Here is a 22601-nt window from a genome sequence, read left to right as displayed (position 1 = left end):
TTTTCTTTCTTTTTATTGGTTTTAAACTGTTTGTTTTAAGAAATCATTAACTTTAACGTGTTAATAATTTTCCAGAAGCCTCAGTCTTATCATTTAAATAAATAACTGCAGACTCTGCTCACAGTAACAATTATATCACAGCATCCAGCAGCGACGCCATGTTTAATGAGCAATAATTAAAGATAACTGAGCTTTGAGGTCTCAGTTAGAATAGTGCTGTATAAGAATCAGTCCATTTACTATTTGTGTGTGGTGCGTAAAATGAGTAAAGTGCAAGTCATGTATTTTCCCGTCATCATGGGAAATGACACATAGTGAATATCCGGAATGTGAGAGAATAACCTGCATGTCATCTCTAAAACAAGAGGGCGCCAATTTCAGGGAAATGAGAAATGCTGAATATTTCTCTCAGTTTTCTGATCATCACTTTCTCTCACCTCTTTGCATCCCGGATGGTCGGTCAGTTCGTAGTTTGAAGCGTGCAGCGGCTGACCAGCGTTCACCGGGTTCAGGATCACTTTATCTCCCACCACCACCTGCAGCAGAGAGCAGACTGAATAATCTGCAACTATGGATCTATTGTATATATTTTGATGCTCTGATGGTGGCACTAAAAACGAAAGGTCAGGCTGTTGCCATGAGCGCAGATTTTCCTGTAATGTGCAACAGTGTTTCACAGATGTGTGGCGTAATGTGCATTTACATTGTCTCCGTTGGCACGCAGCTTCCAAAACGGCTGGATGAAGTGCCAGGAGCCTTCGTTTCCCGTCCCGTCCAGAGTGACTCGCATGGCGTTCTTCTCCAGCAGAGCCGGCAGCCGTTTGTTCACCGTCAGGTATTTATTACTCTTCATGTGGAGCAGCTGCAGACACATGTACATCATTGCACCGTATGTCACGTAGACAGCATTTAAAATATGTCACTAGGGCATTATATAACCAAATGCCAATTAATGCGCCACTAAAATAGTCCCCAATATAGTGAGCAGCTGTTTTAGGGAAGAACAGAGCCTATGTTGTTTTTTTGTTTTTGTTCTTATTTTGCTCTCGATTACACCTGAAAGGTTTTTAAAAGCTTTCTGGGGTGTTTGTGACTCAGCAACTGTTCTGGAAACAAGATCTTTACTTTGTCTTTTTTTTTTTTAACATACTGTGAAAAAGTGAACACAAATCAAAAAAACCTCACAGTTTTGTTGCTGCTCTGGTATTTAAAAGAGACACTACTGTACATTTGATTACACTTGAAGGAAAACACTGACTTCTTCACTTCTTCATTAGGATTAGATCAGTGTAACTAAAATTACTTTTATGTTTAAGAAAGAGTTTTGTACATTTTTTGTTTTGTTTGTTTGTAGTTCACTAACACCGAGTTAGTCATCAACCTAGAAACTCACTGCACTCGTGGTGTCACAGACTGCAGATTTGAAGACAAATAAAAACAGAAATGATTGGAGTGAATTTTTGCTTCTGTGTTGTTTAGTTAATAAACTTAATAGACACACTTTTCATTTTTCATTTCATGGCTGAATGTTTTTAAACCTGTGAAAAAGTATCTTCACTAATCTTTTGCTCTTCAGGTTAGTGACACAGTCATACGTTCTACACCTTAAAAACAAACACGTTCACACACACACATTGGGTGTGGTATCGTCTGACTGAATCTTATTCAGATTGTTCTGTGGGAAATGTGTGTGTGTGTGTGTGTGTGTGTGTGTGTGTGTGTGTGTGTGTGTGTGTGTGTGTGAGAGAGAGAGAGAGAGAGAGAGAAAGAGAGCGAGGGAGAGAGTAATGACAAGAGGTCTTCAACCTTGAAAGGAGGTTAATATTGACACTAACAGATAACAGCATGTACATACTCACTAAAGCAGTGCTGCTGTGTGTGTGTGTGTGTGTGTGTGTGTGTGTGTGTGTAAATGATCATACAAACACCAGCAGGGTCGATTACAGCTATAAAAAGGGGAGCGGAGGCGTGTGAATCACCTGGTTATCATGGCAACTGATGTCGCCCTGCTAGCAAAGAGTAGCGGTCACAGTGCAAACACTGGTTGGCTTCAGAGCAGGAAGTCCTGATAGACAATGCAACTCTGCAGGCGTGTTCTTATATGCAGACGTGTTCAGACGTGTAGCCTGTGAGTGCCGTCTAACATCACCACAGTGAGATTTAAAAACACATCTGCATTGACCTGGAACTTTGATTCTTTTGAACTTTTAAATGTGCAGTAAGTTGGATTTTGGCCTCTGCTGGGTGGTGGGAAAAAAATTGTTATAGATAATGTGTTAAGATTTCTTTAAACTGCAGCTGCTGCACACAAAGGACATTAACATTACATTACAGACACACCATCTGTTAAATTGTTTGTTATGTGCTTATTTTTATTGTAATTCTTTCCCTACAAGGGATGAAAAAACCTTTATTACAAAATATGCGTGAAAATGAATTTCAAGCATGGATACTGGCAAATGTCTTTTATTTTATTAGTATCAATATTCAGCCGATGTGGTGCGTTTAGCTAAACTGAAAAGGGATAAAAACACCGAACGGGAAAAAAAATAGCATAACACATTAACTCAATCAGACCAACTGATAGACAAAGTAGCAAAAGAGTTTTTAGCAATGTGTTAAATAAAATTAAAATTCATGACTGGGCATGACATCAGAGATGTTCTGGGAGGGAAGCAAACTGTTGGCTAACTTAGAAGCTACCACTGAAAGTTTTTGCTATAACAATCTTTTGATGGTGTTCAGTCATTGGCTAAAATCTCACTTTTCCATTTTTCCAGTGTCAGTTAAATGTCACTTCTCTCTCACCACCATCTGAAATTGAAGAAAACAGCAGTATGACCTACTAACAGGGGGCTCTTAGGAGCGCCGTGAAAACGAGGTCATGCACGCTTCCTGTTAACAATACTGCGAGTGGGCACGGGCCCTTATGGCAGCATTATTACTTTCAACAAAGAGTTTATGTGGCTGGTTGGTTACCGGTCTTTATGACAAAAAGGGCAAATCTATCTGACATTCTGTCATGTGCTCACTCAAAATAAGAAAAATAAAAAGTTCAGATATTCTTCTGGATCAAGGGATTTATATCATGCATGTTGCAAAGGGAATTTTCAGCATTGGTGAATCCATTTTTTTAAAATCATGGTTGGGCCTACCTAATGAAGGGAAACCTAAGATTCGCTCTCTTTGATTGAGCCATTAGGGCTTCTTTCAAGTTACAAGAACTCGTACAATAACTAAAACATTTTCCAGCTTTTGTTATTTCCACTGCACTTCAACCTAAAGTTCCATAAAGCTGAGGCAAGTTGACACATCAAGACTGCTTTTTGAGTCATATCTAAATACAAGAGCATAAAATGAGAGGATTGACGTGCAAAAAAGAAAGCTTGCAGTTGTTTCTACATTTTTGTGCCCATATCAGTCAAGCTGCTGTCAGGTCGTGTCAGACAACGACATCTTTATGGTAGTCCTCGTCATTGAACATTCCTGTCTCAAATTTTAGCTGAAAAGTTTATGCAAAAAGTGCAAAAGGAAATGTGTGAACTTCACTGACACAGCATGTGCTCATAGAAGGAAGCTTACTGGGCAAAGTAAATACATCCAGAGGGCGCATGATGTTGACTGACAGTCTGATATGTTTCGTCTTTGGGTTGGTTGCAATGAAAAAACATTAACAGTGAAAAGAAATCGATGAGTCAGACGCAGGTAAAGGAAACAAGTGCAAACGTTGTTTACCTTCAGTCATGAGCGAATCATGAGGCAACATGATTTTGGGCTCCTTGCATCCTTCCTTGAAAGGCCTGCTACAGTCTTTCCCTGTGCCATTTCCTTCTTTATTGATTACATATTTTTATGTGGCAGTTTTCTCTCTTGTCTTTTTTAAATCATTTTGGTGTTTGGGCACATGTTTCTGGCCTTTTTTTGCCACCTTTGTTTTGTGGTTTTGCATTTCTCTGTGGAGGGTTTCCTCCTGGAGTCATTTAGTCAAAATACATATAAATGAACTGGATGACTCCATTAATCAATGAAAATGAGAACAAGCAGTGTATTGGAGAATATCTGCTTATTCATGAAAGACTGTGACCGATCAATCATACTAAATGTTCATAATTGTCTGTGTTTGGTCTATAATCACATAAATAGTCTACAAATCTTTGTGCTCCACTTCATTTGAATGAGAAATAATTCGTTTACCTGTATGACAGTTCCATATTTGACCACGTCTCCATGGACTTTCTTGTTTTCTGTCTCGTTCTGCTTCTGCTCCAGATTTGATGCATGCTGCAACAGACACAGCTCAATCCAATTAAACACAGCTCAATCTAATTAAACGTCTGCCAATGAGCCCTCTCTCAGGCTGATGTATAATTTGACAAATAACAAACCACCAACAGCAAGTCTGTAGTCATATTTCTCTGTTGATGTGCAATGGTGCCTAAGAATATCTAAGATATGTTTCGCTTCGCACAAAAACTGAGGGATTTAGTAATGATGTCTTCGTAGGTTAGCTAGCCTAGCTTCATCCATGCGCTCATGCTTCTGCTGAAATGTGTGTGTTACCTGTAGTTTTTGTAGCAGAACCACATCACCAATCTTGTCCTTCTCATGTTTGGCTTGTTTTGCTTTCCAGAACTGCTTCTGAGCCGAGTACCGACTCATAGGACAAACCTTAAACAGGCAGTCTGCAAGATGAAGAAGAACAAGAAGAAGGCACTTTCTTTGTTATTACATCACAAGACCGCCTGCAGAATGGGATGGAATTATATATAGAGATGCACCGTATAGTCAACACACATAACAAAAAAACGTAATGTCATATTTAAGCAGGAATATCTGATGGATTGTGAATCAGTACTGAAAATAATGTAAACTAATCCTTATGCTGGGTGCTGCCTGTTTATGGGCTTAAAATGGCCACAAAGCTAAAACAACATGTGGTATTTCCCAATGATTAATTTTAGGACCTAAAATGTTTTAGGAAGATTGACTTTGAGTCTTTAATATATACAAGATATGCTCAGAATGAAAGGGTTTGGGGTCAACTCAAACTCAGCCCCCTGCACATGCACTGCCTGCCCACCAGGGGAGAGCTTCACTTCTTACTGTCTATATGTCACTACTATTTACCAGTTTCACCAAGATGCTGGTCTCAATCTGTGTTATGCTGATGACTTTTTTTTGAAACATTTTGTTATTATTTTTTAGGTCATATTTAAGCAGAGTAATAAGTGACTTCCTTTGATGTAAAATGGCAAATGGCCTGTATTTGTATAGCACTTTACTAGCCCCTAAGGACCCTTACACATCCAGTCATCCACACATTGGTGATGGCAGCTACGTTGTAGCCACAGCCACCCTGGGGCGCACTGACAGAGGCGAGGCTGCCGGACACTGGCGTCACCGGGCCCTCTGACCACCACCAGTAGGCAACGGGTGAAGTGTCTTGCCCAAGGACACAACGACCGAGACTGTTGGAACCGGGGCTCGAACCGGCAACCTTCCGATTACAAGGCGAACTCCCAACTCTTGAGCCACGATCGCCCCAGTATATTATAAAACCCTGGAAGATCATCATTATTAAATCCCAAAGGATTTAATACCATACTGAGATAAAATCTGATGGACATTTGTCTTGTTTTATGATATGTAAGGGTTAATAAAAATATTGAAAAGGTTAATCAGTAACAAAAATATTATTTTGCACTGAGTGTTTCCTTTTGGCAGGCTTCCAGAAATCGACCAATTATGCTGCTATTTAAACACAAGCCAAAAAGAATTGAGTGATAAGTGACTTCAAGCCGCTTGTTTGTGTGCTATGGAAGCGGAAGCAGCAGACATTTGTGCACAATGAAAATGTGAGGCATCGCCATGACTGTTAGGATTCATCATGTGGGCACGATGAATGAGTGCACAGAAGACAGACAGACTTTGTTTAATTAGACAAGATAAATAAGCAATTAAAAGAATGCTGGAGAGAGCAGCATTCAGTAAAACTAATACAGTTGGAGCGAAGTGATGCAAGAGCACAAAAGACGGGCAAATATTGACTCTCCTCCAGCAGATCCTGTATGTTTTCACGCTGTTCCAACTGTGTGTTTGTACAGCAAACAGAATTTGCCTGTGTGTAATTGCTCTGTGTAACATTACTAGGATATGAATGTTGTAAAAATCAGCTTAACATAGAGTACTAAGCTTTGAAACAACCATAGAGAAATCATATAGTATTTAATTAGGGTGTAATTGAAGGAACAATGATGACTTTTGGACGGCCGTTGATTTTTTTAGTTGATATAAAAATTGCGTTAAAAACATTTGGAGAAACAGCTTCAACCTTTATATTTCAGAACATGGCTTTATTTATTTGATCTAATAATTCAAATTATATTCATTATTATATATTATCATTACTGTGTTCTTACTTCAAATAATGCATGTATTTCTTAATAAATTAATGCATTTACCCACCATTGTTGTGTTCCTGCACCTTTAACAGTGCGTCCACACTCCTTTGTGCCGTATTGGCTTTTATGAACTTTCTCATACATTTTTGACATAGTTTTTATGTGTCAGAGCTGCTAACAGTGTGACCTACTTAATGCCAAGATTTCAAATTTTAAATAAAAAAGGAACATAGTTCACGAGGGCAAAGACTTATGATAAAGAGAGAGATTATTTATTTGTAAAATTAGTTTAAACAGTCAGCACAGTGAACTTCAGTCCATCAGTCTACCTGTTAAGTCTATACACTGCTCTTATGGCTTCTTTGTTTTGCTATCAGATGGTTTTGTTTTTCCATGTGGACTCTTATCAGCCACCAGTAATGCTGAGGAAATGTGTGAGATGTTTAAATGCAATTTAACAATTTCATAAGTTTGATCATCAGACACTGGAGCTGCTGTCTGTTCTGGATTTTTACTTTTTTAACCTTTTGCTGTCAGTCACTGTTTGTGGTCCACTTATAAACTGGTTCAGCTGCTCAGTGAGAGCAGATGGTGAAGTAAGTTTATAAGAGAGAGAAATCATCAGAGAGAAGCTGGTGGAAAACTTCTCCTCCAATGGTCTCTGATGATCATAGCTGGACTAACATCACACGCACTCCATTTATATTTCATACAACACACTGGAGGTTTCATTCATCGTCATGAATCTGTTTATCACTTAAATAGAGCAGCAGACATTTATACCAAATTAAATAAATACCAGAATACTATTACTGATCCAAAACACAGCAACACAGCAACAGTCATTCTTACCCCTGAATTTCTTTGGGGGGTTGTCCAAATCTCCAGCAGCTGGCTCAACCACACATCGGTCATCTACCAACCTGCAGACAGACAAAGAACAGGAAACATGCCGTCAACAGTGGCGTCACCCAGAGGGAGAGCCCAACAACATCACAACAAGTAAACATTACATACTTTTCTTATGCTTATTTCTAGCTCTATGTTATACAGCAATTATATACATGTAAAGCAATTAAAGTAGTTTTGTGTGATTCACAGTTCAGAAAAATCCTTTATCTTATACCAGGCTTCGATGAGGCCCTTCAGTTCATCCTTTGTCTGAAACAAGCACATTAACCTTTCTTACCATCCAGGTAAGACTAAATACCTGAGTTTTCACCAGATCCCACATAAAAAAAATCACCACGTATTAAGACATGACATTAAGTGGGACTCAAAAAGAAAAAAACATGAACTAAAATCTCATGTTTTAGGCGCTCAGGTGCTCTGCTGATGAAAAATCACCCTTTAAAATTCATGTCAGGAACCTGATGACAAGGCAAAAAGTCAGGGTCTTAGACAGGCTTAGAGACCAGTCAGCAGCAGCCAGGTGACCGCTGCTTGTTATGGAAAAAATCCCCAAGAAAGTGAGTTTGATGTCTGTTGCTGTGAATTGCCCAAGTCAGTAGGGAAAAAACTGTATTCTCTAACTGGTTAACTGGGGGTGGCAGAAGGTTGCTGGCCATAAAGAGGCATGCAGTCCTGCACCAAAAACCTTCTTGTGATTGGTCACTAGAAGTTTGCCACAATCACCTGTACCCCCCTGCCATGGGAGGTGCCCACTCCCAAACACTCGCCTGCTTTCAGTTTCTGGCACTTTTTCCAGTTAATGAATACACATCCTTTTCTTTCCTGGTGACCAGAGGTTTCTGAGGGCATCGCTGACCTGTGTGACTGAGGCTGTAGGTTTTTTTGGTTTCAGAAATATGCAGCTCTGTAGTTTGAAGGTTGTAGAGACAACATTGTAGATACTGTAGAGAGACACATGACCTAACAAGCTGAAATGACAGTCGGGTTGAAGAATAGTACTTTTGTTGTAAGGCTTTTCTAAGTTATATCTTATTTAAATAATTAATTACAAACAAACTTGGAAAAAATAATTAAAATTAATTATAACTAGAAAGTGCATTTTCTGAAGAAACTGCAGTGTGAATGCTTGAATCTGAAAACCTAACATTTTTAGGTTTAACCTTGGCAGAGTGAGAGAGAGCTCGTTAAGCAGGCAGGTGTGAGCCTGGTTGCTATAGTGACTGCACCCAATGGCTCCATACACACGGACACAGACATGCACCTCACTTTTGCTGCTTAAAATGAACAGAAAAGTCAGGCCAAAACAAATCGTTCTCAAATGAAAAGTACAGGTCGTATTGACAAAATTCTTTCACCGTGAGCGACAGCAATGTCTAGTCTACTGAATTCTCAGTTTTCATGCCTGTGGAGCTTATTATATGGACGTGGTGACAGTGGAAAGACACCATGCTCTTCTGATTTTCAAACCAACCTTCTGAGCCATTTTAACATTGGAGTCTATGGAAGAGTTGGAGGGAGGAGGCTGTGCATTGGTGACATTTATGAAAGAACCATAACACCTAGTACAATAGTAAACACATTGGATGAAAGAGGACAGCCATGGCTATGTTTTGAGGGTAAAATCATACCTGTAGAGCAAACGCTGCGGACACAGCAGCAGTTTTAAAAAAGATTTTAAGATTAATTTTTTTGCTCCTCTCACTCTAGCAGTTGAGCTGGCTCACTCTAGCCCCAACATTCCGTCCCATACACACCCATTATAAACTCTGAAACGGGTGAAAAAACATCATGAAACTTAAACTGGAACTGAAGAAAAAGTATAATAGATATTGAAAAGATAAATACAAGTTGAATAGTTGAATGTCTTGTCTTCGTTTTAAAGTTTGAATGGTGGCTCTATGTCAACGTATGTGGAAGTAGTAAGAGTTTAAAAATGAGTAAGTTGAATGAGAATTTGAAGGGTGTCCCCATTGAAATACATTATAATTTTTTGTTGAATAAAGTTGAATAAAATTAAAAATATAAATGTTAAAAATGAGAAAAGTAGAAGCAGTCATGTCCAAAAGAAGAGGAATCTAACGGCGTTTGAATGGTTTTTCTAAGTTGAACGGTTTTGAAGGAGTAGGAGTACAAAAAACGTACGGAATAGATAATAATAATAAACTAGAAAGTGCATTTTCTGAAGAAACTGCAGTGTGAATGCTTGAATCTGAATGTATGCACTGAAATGAATTAATTGCTGAATTTTGAGTTAAAACTTTTTTAATGAGATAAAAAAAAAACAAACCCAAATTTAACCTGAAAACAAAAGTGCTGAACTGCTAAAAGCTGAAGGTTACACGGAAGAAGAAGTTGGAAAAAAGCTGAAAATGTTTTAATTGTAAATTAGAAAAACCTAAGAAATGAGAAAAGAACATTTAGAGTCAGAAAACATCTGAAAGAATATTAAAAGGTCATATTCTTTGAATCACTGAATGACTCAAATGTGATCCCTCCACTTGGATCCACACAGTTTAAAAAGTTTACATCTCTGAGCTTTGAAAGACAAGATGTTGGAAAGAGAACAACGATGGCGACGTTTTGAGGGTAAAATGATGGCTTTAACACTGTGGACACAGCAGCAGTTGAAAGAGAAGTGTTTAAGATGAATCTTGGCAGAGTGGCAGGCAGAGCTCGTTAAGCAGGCAGGTGTGAGCCTGGTTGCTATAGTGACCGCACCCAATGGCTCCATACACACGACACAGACATGCACCTCACTTTTGCTGCTTAAAATGAACAGAAAAGTCAGGCCGAAACAAATCGCTCCCAAATGAAAAGTACATGTTGTACTGACAAAATTCTTTCACCGTGAGCGACAGCCATGTCTAGTCTACCTAATTCTCAGTTTTCATGCCTGTGGAGCTTATTATATGGACGTGGTGACAGTGTAAAGACACCATGCTCTTCTGATTTTCAAACGAACCTTCTGAGCCATTTTAACATTAGAGTCTATGGAAGAGTTGGAGGGAGGAGGCTGTGCATTGGTGACATTTATGAAAGAACCATAACACCTAGGACAATAGTAAACACATTGGATGAAAGAGGACAGCCATGGCTACGTTTTGAGGGTAAAATCATACCTGTAGAGCAAACGCTGCGGACACAGCAGCAGTTTTAAAAAAGATTTTAAGATTAATTTTTTTGCTCCTCTCACTCTAGCAGTTGAGCTGCCTCACTCTAGCCCCAACATTCCGTCCCATACACACCCATTATAAACTCTGAAACGGGTGAAAAAACATCATGAAACTTAAACTGGAACTGAAGAAAAAGTATAATAGATATTGAAAAGATAAATACAAGTTGAATAGTTGAATGTCTTGTCTTCGTTTTAAAGTTTGAATGGTGGCTCTATGTCAATGTATGTGGAAGTAGTAAGAGTTTAAAAATGAGTAAGTTGAATGAGGATTTGAAGGGTCTCCCCATTGAAATACATGGGAAATTTTTGTTGAATAAAGTTGAATAAAATTAAAAATATAAATGTTAAAAATGAGAAAAGTAGAAGCAGTCATGTCCAAAAGAATAGGAATCTAATGGTGTTTGAATGGTTTTTCTAAGTTGAACGGTTTTGAAGGAGTAGGAGTACAAAAAACGTACGGAATAGATAAAATATAATAATAATAAAGATTAGAAGAACAATACTGTGAATGCTTTTCAAGCATTCACACTAACTAGAAAAAATTGCATTTCCTGCGAAAATGCTGTGTGGATGCCTTACGCTGAAGATTTCTGCTGAAAAAAGCAGAAAAAGTTGAAAAAACAAAAAACATTGCCCTGAGCGAGATTCGAACCTGGCCTTTCTGATCTATAGGCGGCGTCTCACCTTACTGGACCAAACTGATTCTTACAAAGAAGAGGTGGAGAGACTGACAATTCTGGTGAAATTAGCAGAAGCTGCTTAGTATTGTGCTAATAAGAGGTGAAAAGGCTAAACATTTAGCAGAAAAGAGGTGAATCAGAAGAAGTTCTGCTGAAAAGAGGTAAAGAAGCAAAAAGATGAGTTGAAAAGAGGTGTAGAAGTGCTTGCTGAAGATGGCTGTATGTGTAATGACACACTGGAGAGTGTCAAGAAAGCAGAGCGCATGCAAGCAGGGAACATGTGTAGCAACTGTCACAGGTAGGATTCGAAACTCTGCCCCCGGGTCTCACGGCAGCTGCCCTACCCTCTGAGCCAAATGAGTTCTGGTCTCAAGCAAATATATGATGAGAGAGAAAATGTGCACTGTGGAGCAGAAGCTCAAATTAGCAGAAAAGAGGTGAAGAGGAAGAACTTTGTTGTGAAATGAGGTAAAGAAACTGAAATTTGTGCTTAAAACAAGTGAAAAAGCTGAACTCTGAAATCCTGCTAAAACAGTAGTAGAGGCTGATATTTTTCAGCTACTCACTGAGCCAAACTGGTTCTCACGTAACTGAAAAAAGGTGGAAAAGCTTAAAATTCTAATGAAAACAGCAGAAGAGGCTAAGTGCACTGTGGAGCAGGAGCTCTAATTAGCAGAAAAGAGGTGAAGAGGAATAATTTCTGCTGAAAAGAGGTAAAGAAGCAAAAAGCCGAGTTGAAAAGAAGTGTAGAAGCAGAAGTGCTTGCTGAAGATGGCTGTATGTGTAATGACACACTGGAGAGTGTCAAGAAAGCAGAGCGCATGCAAGCAGTGAACATGTGTAGCAGCTGTCACAGGTAGGATTCGAACCTCTGCCACCGGGTCTCACGACAGATGCCCTACCCTCTGAGCCAAATGAGTTCTGGTCACAAGCAAAGATATGATGAGAGGGAAAATGTGCACTGTGGAGCAGCAGCTCAAATTAGCAGAAAAGAGGTGAAGAGGAAGAACTTTGTTGTGAAATGAGGTAAAGAAACTGAAATTTGTGCTTAAAACAAGTGAAAAAGCTGAACTCTGAAATCCTGCTAAAACAGCAGAAGAGGCTGATATTTTTCAGCTACTCATTGAGCCAAACTGGTTCTCACGTAACTGAAAAAAGGTGGAAAAGCTTAAAATTCTAATGAAAACAGCAGAAGAGGCTGAGTGCACTGTGGAACAGAAGCTCAAATTAGCAGAAAAGAGGTGAAAACAGCAGAAGAGGGTGAGATTTGTGCTGATAAGAGGTGAAACTGCGGAACCAATCAGAGGTACTGCTTCTGTCTGCTTCATCAGGCTGTGTACTTGTATGTATTTCTGCCATAGACTGTTAACCAGAATCTGAGGTCCATATTAGAAAAGCTGCTAAAATCATTAAACTTTGCAGAATTGTAATAAATTATCAATATGAATTACCGGTCTGTGATAGTGTATAAATTTGTAGTTAAAAAAAAAACATGTGGGCCAAGGTGGAATCGAACCCACGACCTCTGGTCTGAAGAGCGGTGTCATTACCAATCGCGCCACCTCTAAGGGGGCGGGCGCTTTGAAAAAAAGGGTGATGAGGAGTCAGAATTAGATCGCGGTGAGACGCGAAAAACTCCGTTTTTTGGAGTTACAAAACGTCGTGTAACTCAAAAACTAGGTGGGATAGAAGCATAATTCTTGCACTGGGTGAATCAGCGGACTTTGGTGTACTTTGACTGCGATTTACATAGCTCTTTGTATCTCCGTCGCGGAGATATGACGAGAGAAGAAACGGCTTCATTTTCGGAATTTGAAAAATGAGAGGAGGACAGATTTCCACCCCTCAAACAAGTCTAACTCATCTCAGAACGGTAATAGGTGAGAAAATAATTCTTGAATTGTGAGTGTCAGGAGTGTCTGAAGATATACAGGGACAAGCCTCATGTCTTAACTTTGCTTCGTTAAGGAGATATGACGATTTGAAAATGCCTTCAGTTTCAGTATTTCAGCTCTGAGTTTCACAACCTCCCCATAGACTTTGAATGGGGAGTTTTTAGACCATGTGTCACTTCGAGGCAAATTGTGAAAAAAACGTAACTCTCACAATAATTATAGTGACACTGTCTTAAAGCCAGCAAAAATACCTACGTTTTGATGTATAATTTGTGGAAGTTGAGTGGAAATTGAGCGAGTAGCAAGGAGTTGTTCAGACATGAAGAGAAAATTCAGAACGGACGAGTGTGCAGTGGGAGTTAATTGCATAGCAACCATAGCAACACATGTATTTTCTGAAAAATCACAAAGTTGTAACTGAAAACTTAAAGAGTCATTACATGAAAACGGTAACAGATATGAAAAAGCTGAATCACACAGGAATAGCCCAATCATCTGAGAACGTTTTAAAGTTTGAATGGAGTTTCTAGGTGAAAGTATGAGGAAGTAGTTAAGTTTCAAAGACAAGCAAGTTTTAGCAGAATTGTAGAAGTTTCCCATTCATTTCAATGGGACAAATTAAAGGAAAAAAGTGTAATATTTTAAAAAGTATAATAGTAATAAGTACCAAAAGATATAGCAGTCGAAAGCAGAAATAGCAGAACAGTTTAGAGTTTGAATGGTAAAAATCGGCTGAAAACTGAGGGAGTAGTTAAGCGGCAAAGAAACGGAGCAACTAGAATAATAAAGGATAAAGAATAAAGAGAAACAGGATCTCAATAGTGTGGATGCCTACGGCATCCACCCAACTAGAAAGTGCATTTTCTGAAGAAACTGCAGTGTGAATGCTTGAATCTGAATGTATGCACTGAAATGAATTAATTACTGAATTTTGAGTTAAAAATATTGAATGAGATAAAAAAAAAACCCCGAATTTAACCTGAAAACAAAAGTGCTGAACTGCTAAAAGCTGAAGGTTACACAGAAGAAGTTGGAAAAAAGCTGAAAATGTTTTAATTGTAAATTAGAAAAACCTAAGAAATGAGAAAAGAACATTTAGAGTCAGAAAACATCTGAATGAATATTAAAAGTTCATATTCTTTGAATCACTGAATGACTAAAATGTGATCCCTCCACTTTGATCCACACAGTTTAAAAAATTTAAAAGTGTGAGCTTTAAAAGACACGGTGTTGGAAAGAGAACAACGATGGCGACGTTTTGAGGGTAAAATGATGGCTTTAACACTGTGGACACAGCAGCAGTTGAAAGAGAAGTGTTTAAGATGAATCTTGGTACAGTGGCAGGCAGAGCTCGTTAAGCAGGCAGGTGTGAGCCTGGTTGCTATAGTGACCGCACCCAATGGCTCCATACACACGACACAGACATGCACCTCACTTTTGCTGCTTAAAATGAACAGAAAAGTCAGGCCGAAACAAATCGTTCCCAAATGAAAAGTACATGTCATACTGACAAAATTCTTTCACCGTGAGCGACAGCCATGTCTAGTCTACCTAATTCTCAGTTTTCATGCCTGTGGAGCTTATTATATGGACGTGGTGACAGTGTAAAGACACCATGCTCTTCTGATTTTCAAACGAACCTTCTGAGCCATTTTAACATTAGAGTCTATGGAAGAGTTGGAGGGAGGAGGCTGTGCATTGGTGACATTTATGAAAGAACCATAACACCTAGGACAATAGTAAACACATTGGATGAAAGAGGACAGCCATGGCTACGTTTTGAGGGTAAAATCATACCTGTAGAGCAAACGCTGCGGACACAGCAGCAGTTTTAAAAAAGATTTTAAGATTAATTTTTTTGCTCCTCTCACTCTAGCAGTTGAGCTGTCTCACTCTAGCCCCAACATTCCGTCCCATACACACCCATTATAAACTCTGAAACGGGTGAAAAAACATCATGAAACTTAAACTGGAACTGAAGAAAAAGTATAATAGATATTGAAAAGATAAATACAAGTTGAATAGTTGAATGTCTTGTCTTCGTTTTAAAGTTTGAATGGTGGCTCTATGTCAATGTATGTGGAAGTAGTAAGAGTTTAAAAATGAGTAAGTTGAATGAGAATTTGAAGGGTCTCCCCATTGAAATACATGGGAAATTTTTGTTGAATAAAGTTGAATAAAATTAAAAATATAAATGTTAAAAATGAGAAAAATAGAAGCAGTCATGTCCAAAATAATAGGAATCTAACGATGTTTGAATGGTTTTTCTAAGTTGAACGGTTTTGAAGGAGTAGGCTTTCAAAAACGTACGGAAAAATAAAATATAATAACTAGAAAGTGCATTTTCTGAAGAAACTGCAGTGTGAATGCTTGAATCTGAATGTATGCACTGACATGAATTAATTACTGAATTTTGAGTTAAAAATATTGAATGAGATAAAAAAAAAAAAACCCGAATTTAACCTGAAAACAAAAGTGCTGAACTGCTAAAAGCTGAAGGTTACACAGAAGAAGTTGGAAAAAAGCTGAAAATGTTTTAATTGTAAATTAGAAAACCCTAAGAAATGAGAAAAGAACATTTAGAGTCAGAAAACATCTGAAAGAATATTAAAAGGTCATATTCTTTGAATCACTGAATGACTCAAATGTGATCCCTCCACTTTGATCCACACAGTTTAAAAAGTTTAAATGCCTGAGCTTTGAAAGATACGGTGTTGGAAAGAGAACAATAATGGCGACAATTTGAGGGTAAAATGATGGCTGTAACACTGTGGACACAGCAGCAGTTGAAAGAGAAGTGCTAAAGATGAATCTTGGTACAGTGGCAGGCAGAGCTCGTTAAGCAGGCAGGTGTGAGCCTGGTTGCTATAGTGACTGCACCCAATGGCTCCATACACACGACACAGACATGCACCTCACTTTTGCTGCTTAAAATGAACAGAAAAGTCAGGCCGAAACAAATCGCTCCCAAATGAAAAGTATAGGTCGTATTGACGAAATTCTTTCACCGTGAGCGGCAGCAATGTCTAGTCTACCTAATTCTCAGTTTTCATGCCTGTGGAGTTTATTATATGGACGTGGTGACAGTGTAAAAACACCATGCTCTTCTGATTTTCAAACCAACCTTCTGAGCCGTTTTAACATTAGAGTCTATGGAAGAGTTGGAGGGAGGAGGCTGTGCATTGGTGACATTTATGAAAGAACCATAACACCTAGTACAATAGTAAACACATTGGATGAAAGAGGACAGCGATGGCTACGTTTTGAGGGTAAAATCATACCTGTAGAGCAAACGCTGCGGACACAGCAGCAGTTTTAAAAAAGATTTTAAGATTAATTTTTTTGCTCCTCTCACTCTAGCAGTTGAGCTGCCTCACTCTAGCCCCAACATTCCGTCCCATACACACCCATTATAAACTCTGAAACGGGTGAAAAAACATCATGAAACTTAAACTGGAACTGAAGAAAAAGTATAATAGATATTGAAAAGATAAATACAAGTTGAATAGTTGAATGTCTTGTCTTCGTTTTAAAGTTTGAATGGTGGCTCTATGTCAATGTATGTGGAAGTAGTAAGAGTTTAAAAATGAGTAAATTGAATGAGAATTTGAAGGGTCTCCCCATTGAAATACATGGGAAATTTTTGTTGAATAAAGTTGAATAAAATTAAAAATATAAATGTTAAAAATGAGAAAAATAGAAGCAGTCATGTCCAAAATAATAGGAATCTAACGGTGTTTGAATGGTTTTTCTAAGTTGAACGGTTTTGAAGGAGTTAGATGCCAAAAAACGTACGGAAGATGATATAATAATAAAGATTAGAAGAACAATACTGTGAATGCTTTTCAAGCATTCACACTAACTAGAAAGTGCATTTTCTGAAGAAACTGCAGTGTGAATGCTTGAATCTGAATGTATGCACTGAAATGAATTAATTGCTGAATATTAAGCTAAAAATTTTGAATGTTTAAATTTAGAGAAAATTTAGAGTCAGAAAACCTCTGAATGAATATTAAAAGTTCATATTCTTCTAATTGAAATGAACTTAAAAGATGAACAAACATTTTGGAGAAAATACAAACTTTAATATACAGCATAATGTTTTTCAGCCATATACACATGTGTATATCGTGTTTAATAGTATTACATACATCAATTTGTTTTGTATGTCATAGAAAATAACATAAAAATCTTAAGTCATATTTTACAGCTTCTTTCTGAAAAGGACTAGTAGAATAAATAAAAATAACAAAATTAAATAACTAAATAAAAAATAATAAGCAACATATGAAATACATGAAAATTCAACTTTTAAAACCACATTCCTGAACCTTTAAATTGTGTTGGTTTCTTAAAACATGGCTGAACAGCTGTTTCTATCGGTCTACTTAATCTTCTGATCTGTCTACATGTCTTTTTATTACTCATTCTTCTTTATGTTTTAATGTAAACAGAGTCCACACAGTGGTAAAAGAGAACTGTATTAGAGATTTTTGAGTAAACTCAAATGAAAGCCTAAGGTGGTGACACAGTTTAACACATGCAAATAATCAAATAAAAACATTAGTCCTTTTTGTGAACATGGATAAATAAGTATCAATAGTTTACAGCATTGTTCAGCCATGCCGCTAAATGCTTTTTTTACACATTGTTTTAACCTGGGCTCAGACACGAAGCATTATTATAAATTATAAGTAAATATTATACACAAGGCTTTATCTATCTAAACTCTAAGGACACAAATACGAAAAAAACTATACTTACCAGCTGATACCCCACACTACACACTAGGTGTGCCATGTGACCTGAAACTTTGGTACAAGATCATCATAATCATTCTGTTAACACTGTTTTTTAACACTGTTTGTGTTGCTGTTCAGCAGTTTAAAATGTTTTAGATTGGATTACATGGAATGAATTTGAATTTTCTTGGGGGGTTTTGTGTGTGTTTTGTTCTTAGCAGATTTTTTCTTCCATACTGTTGAATACCAGTTACCACATTTCTGGTCATATGACATCCCGAGTGCCCACTTAAAAAAATCCCCACAGTTAATTCAACATTAAAACAAAATAAAAATATGTTAAATAAATAAAGGTTTGCTCTGTGATGAAATATTAAATAAGCATACATTGTACAGAGCACTAACAATGAAAACAATCCTTTAGCCTGTTGATCAGAGAGAGGCCGTCATTGTATCCATTTAAAACCTGTAATCACAGAGCACAACGTTTCTGTGAAACTATGAAGTCCCATATGATCCTCATCATGTCCAGTGACTTCAGAGTGGATCCTCCCTGTCATCCGGCCAGTGTTTGATGTGTGGCAAGCAGCACAGAAGCAGGATAGCTGAGGACTTTAAAAGAAGAGCAGAAAATAGCAACATATGTAGTTGTAAATGTAAATATCAGTGATACTTGTCTTATCAAAGGGAATAAAATAATGAAAATGTTAACTTACACACTCATTTAGGGAGGATCTTGACACTGCACAGAGGAGGCACAGTCAGTCTGACAATGATGGTGATCTCCAGGGATGTTTTCCTGCAGCAACATTCTTGCCAACTGGCCGTATGATCCAGAGTAGTTGGTTTGTAATAAACAGAAAGGTGTATATGTTAGGTAGTGTGCACTCAGAGCTGGTCCTAAGAAACAAACACATCCTGTAATAAACTGAATACCTGTAGTAGTGCTGCTGCAAATATGAAGCCCTTCTATCATGTGTGGTTTCAAAGAAGGCTCAGTCACAGAAACTGTGCAGTCTGTTCAGTCCTGAGTGTCTCAGCTCTGAAGGGGATGAATCACAGAGGGAAACACCTGAGTACAGACATTACAATACACTCTAACACTCCTAAGGTCAAGTGAAAACACAATTTAAACAGTTTACAAAGAATGAATACATGTTTTCATGGAAATAATGTCATTAACCCTTTTTGTTGTTAGTAAATCTCACCGACTGCGTGTGGGACAAGCTAGAAGGAAGACTTATCACAGAATCTCTCCTGTGCTCCAGATGTGAAGTCTCACGCTCTGATCGTATGGCGATGAAGATGGTGATGATGAAGTTTCTCTGATCTGTGGCATTACAGTTTCTAGCTGCTATGTGCTTCACACTGTTAGATCTTACATGTGAAGCTTGGAGAAGACACAGGAGGACTGTGTCTCTCTTAAAAAGAAAAAAAAAGAAAAACAAAGGAAACCTAACAGGAATGGAACCCCCCCCCTCAACTCCCACCGTAACCCCCCCCCCCCTCCCACTCAACTCCCCAACCTCACACCATCCAATGTCTATAAAAATGTAGGGTATCAGCTGGTAACAGAAAGCAAGTGTAACATATGTACTACATATGTAACACTGCTGAAACATTTCTGGCCAGAAATGTGCAGTTATCAACCCAGACCCACCCTAATAAATGCACTGGCCGAAACATGATAAAAGCTCATAAAAATTTATGTTTCATAGAAAAATTTGTCCAAAAATATAATCGTATACTTTTGAAAAAGTTTAAAGTTTATAACAAACCAAATAATAACATTTTTGTAAATAGTATTTCAAAATAGAGGCACACATAAAGTGGCTTAACTGTCATTATTGCTGTAATTAGGTTTGTTTGTTTGTTTGTTTGTTTTTTTAAAAAGCAACCTTTAGTCATTATTGTTCTCTCAGAAACAATGAAGAAGCTGTTGAACATTTATGTGTTGTGTGGGCAATCCTCTGGTCCACCCTCCCTCCCTCCCAGCCACAGTGAGACTGGGGCAGCCTGGCAGGATGTTGAAGCCTGGCTGCAGAGAGGATATGCCTACACTATTCATTTTAAACTGCTATATTTGATTTTTCTGACATTTATAGGTTACTGTTAGTGAATTTTAGATTTTCTGTAATAAATAAAATTGTCATCTTTTACTGATATCATTACTTAATTCATGTAATTGTATTTTATGTAAACAATTCAAACATTATACTGCAATGCAGGGCGTCAACTTTTAAATATCGCTCTACTTTCTTAAGTCATTCAAAAATATAGATATTACTTACTGTATTCAAAGATCTAGATCATGAATCATCACAGGACAATACACAGTATACTGGGTCATGGTAACTATGGTATGTCTTCATGACTCCAGAATGGAGACATCGATCTGGCTGAGAAATGAAAATAAGGTCAAGCAGTGTGTTCTTCTCTGTGGTAGGGGCAGTGATGACCTGTGCGTATCCCCTAGACTCAAACAGCTCCAGGATTGGTTTGTTTGCACTGGATAAAACATTCTCATTAAAATCACCACAAACTATGATGGGATGACAGTCCATGATCTCCAATGAGTCTAATAGGCTTACCAGGTTTTTCAGGAATGGCCTCAGAGTGTAGTCTGGAGGTCTGTACACAACTGCAATCAGAGCACTGACTGGTGCTTCAACCTTTAAAGCCAGAAATTCAAGGTCAGTTACATTATGGATGTACTGTTTTTCATGCACTTGAATGTCACTTTTCACATAAACAGCAACTCCACCACCACTTCTGTTAGCCATCTGGGGAAAGTTTGTGTAGGACAGGTGTCTGTTGCGTTTGAACAAATTATAATTTTCCAAGTGGAGACTCTCTGCGACAAAAGAGCCCCGCAGGTGTGTTTCTGTTAGGCACAAAACATCTGCTAGACACAATTCATGGTGACTTTTGATGTCATTAATGTGAGCTGGCAGTCCCTCTGTATTATGATGAACAATGGTGAAAACCTCTGACCTGCTGAGGGTTTGTCTCACGTGTAGAAGAGGCATCATGTCATCAAGGTTGGCTTGTCTCATGTTCTCAAGTGCTGCAGTGATTTCTGGGTTGGTGAATATTTTTTTCTCCTCCATATCAAGAAGATACAGTCCACTGAGAGACGTCACTCTACTGACAGCTACGTAGGCCATGCCGGGCTCAAAAATGCTCTTAAGAGAGACAACAGCTGATGTGGTTGTCATACCCTGTACCTTATGTATTGTACATGCAAAGGCCAGCTTCACTGGGAACTGTCTTCGTACCACTCCTTTCTGCTTCAGATTCTCCTCTGCTCTCTCAATGTACACCATGTCGTCTGCTGGTGTGCGGTTATTCTTTCCAGATGTCTCATTATCCATTTTAAGTCCAAGCTTGATGATGTGTTGGTCGTTTTCAGAGTAAACTACTCTAAGTAGTATTCCAAAAGCTCCATTAACCAAACCATTTTGTATGTCAATGTTTCTGGTGAGCATGACACGAGCTCCTTCTGCAACTTTCAGTGTGTCTGGTAACTCGTTTTTACCTCCTTTGAATGGTCTGTCTTGAAGTGCCATTCTGCCAGTTCTAGGATCCTTTCTAAAATCATCTGCATGGATGTCAATGATATGAGTGTGGAGCAGAGCCAGTGTTGAAGAGTTGTGTGCATCCACTTCTTTATTAGTTGCAAAAATGTGCAACGCATCAGTCGGACAATGGGCTGGTTCAGTTATGGCCTGTAACAACAAATCTCTATCTGCTTCGCAAAGCTCATCCAACTTTCCTTTTACACGAATTCTGTTCAGCATCTCAGCAAAGACAACATCATCTTTCTGACGCATAATCTCGGTCAGAGTGATCATCTGAAAATGCTCCCGCCACAGGTCGATCTCGGATGGGTCGTGCACACAGAGAGGTTTAGACTGTCGCACTGGGGGTAGCTGATAGAAGTCTCCAACAGCAATGACTGACATGCCTCCAAAGGGTCTCCGAGTCCCTTTGATCTGTTTGAGTCTTGCATCTACATATGCAAAGAGATGTCTTGACACCATAGACACTTCGTCAATGACGATTATTTCAGCATTCAAAAGTTCTGATCTGACTTCATCCAGCTGATTGCCAAGTCCCTGAATGGGAGGTTTTAAGCTTCTCGGGAGCTTGAGTAGAGAATGCAGTGTTGTTCCAGAAATGTTAAATGCTGCAGTCCCAGTGAAAGCAGTTAACAGGACAGTGGGTTTTGATATGTCAACGTCGTCTGCATATCTGGGCACTTTGCTCAGTATCTTAGATGCTTCTGAGTAGATGCATTTGATAAGATGTGATTTTCCTGTTCCAGCACCACCATTAATATAAAAGAAAAACTGCTCTGGATTTAGAGCACAGACTCTTTTAATGCACCAGTCTCTAACTGCATAAAATATGCAGGCTTGCTTCTTATTCAGATTCTGAAACATCTGACGTAACAATGTGGGATCAATAGCAGGGGGTTCCCTGATGGCTCTGACTTCTGTTGAAGCATCAGCCTGACGGCTGTAGTCGGGCACATCTTCCTGTTCATTTTCATTGTCTCGCTCTCTCTCTTGTTCAACAAGTGGCAACCTTACGAGATCTGATTCAGGTGCCAGATTACACCATTCGTCAGTCACACCTCTGTTCTGCTCATATTCCTCAACAGCGCTCTCGATCTCCTCACTGTTTTTCTCATATTTCTCTCTGTTTCTTTTGACAATGTGTTGCACGTACTCAAGACGGTCAGTACCTGGCAGCTGTACACAGCCAGCACCATAGAAAGCCTGATAGGTTGG

General features: G+C 38.5%; 1 protein-coding gene across 3 annotated transcripts in view; it reads right to left on the bottom strand.

The window, feature by feature from the left end:
• Window positions 1-22601, bottom strand: part of itpr3 (inositol 1,4,5-trisphosphate receptor, type 3) — a 92108-nt gene that overhangs the window by 41038 nt on the left and 28469 nt on the right. For all 3 annotated transcript variants that reach the window (XM_085392577.1, XM_085392575.1, XM_085392576.1), the window contains exons 2-6: window positions 7254-7324; window positions 4561-4682; window positions 4195-4281; window positions 704-862; window positions 438-536 (exon numbers count right to left, since the gene is read on the bottom strand). In XM_085392577.1, coding sequence (XP_085248703.1) covers window positions 438-536; window positions 704-862; window positions 4195-4281; window positions 4561-4682; window positions 7254-7324 — 538 coding nt within the window. The remainder of the gene's footprint in view (window positions 1-437; window positions 537-703; window positions 863-4194; window positions 4282-4560; window positions 4683-7253; window positions 7325-22601) is intronic.

The sequence above is a fragment of the Rhamphochromis longiceps genome, linkage group LG20 (assembly GCF_057381845.1).
Source record: "Rhamphochromis longiceps isolate RC_006_pf linkage group LG20, R_longiceps_female_GT1.1, whole genome shotgun sequence".
NCBI lineage: Eukaryota > Metazoa > Chordata > Actinopteri > Cichliformes > Cichlidae > Rhamphochromis > Rhamphochromis longiceps.
This window is presented reverse-complemented; position numbering and strand designations above follow the sequence as displayed.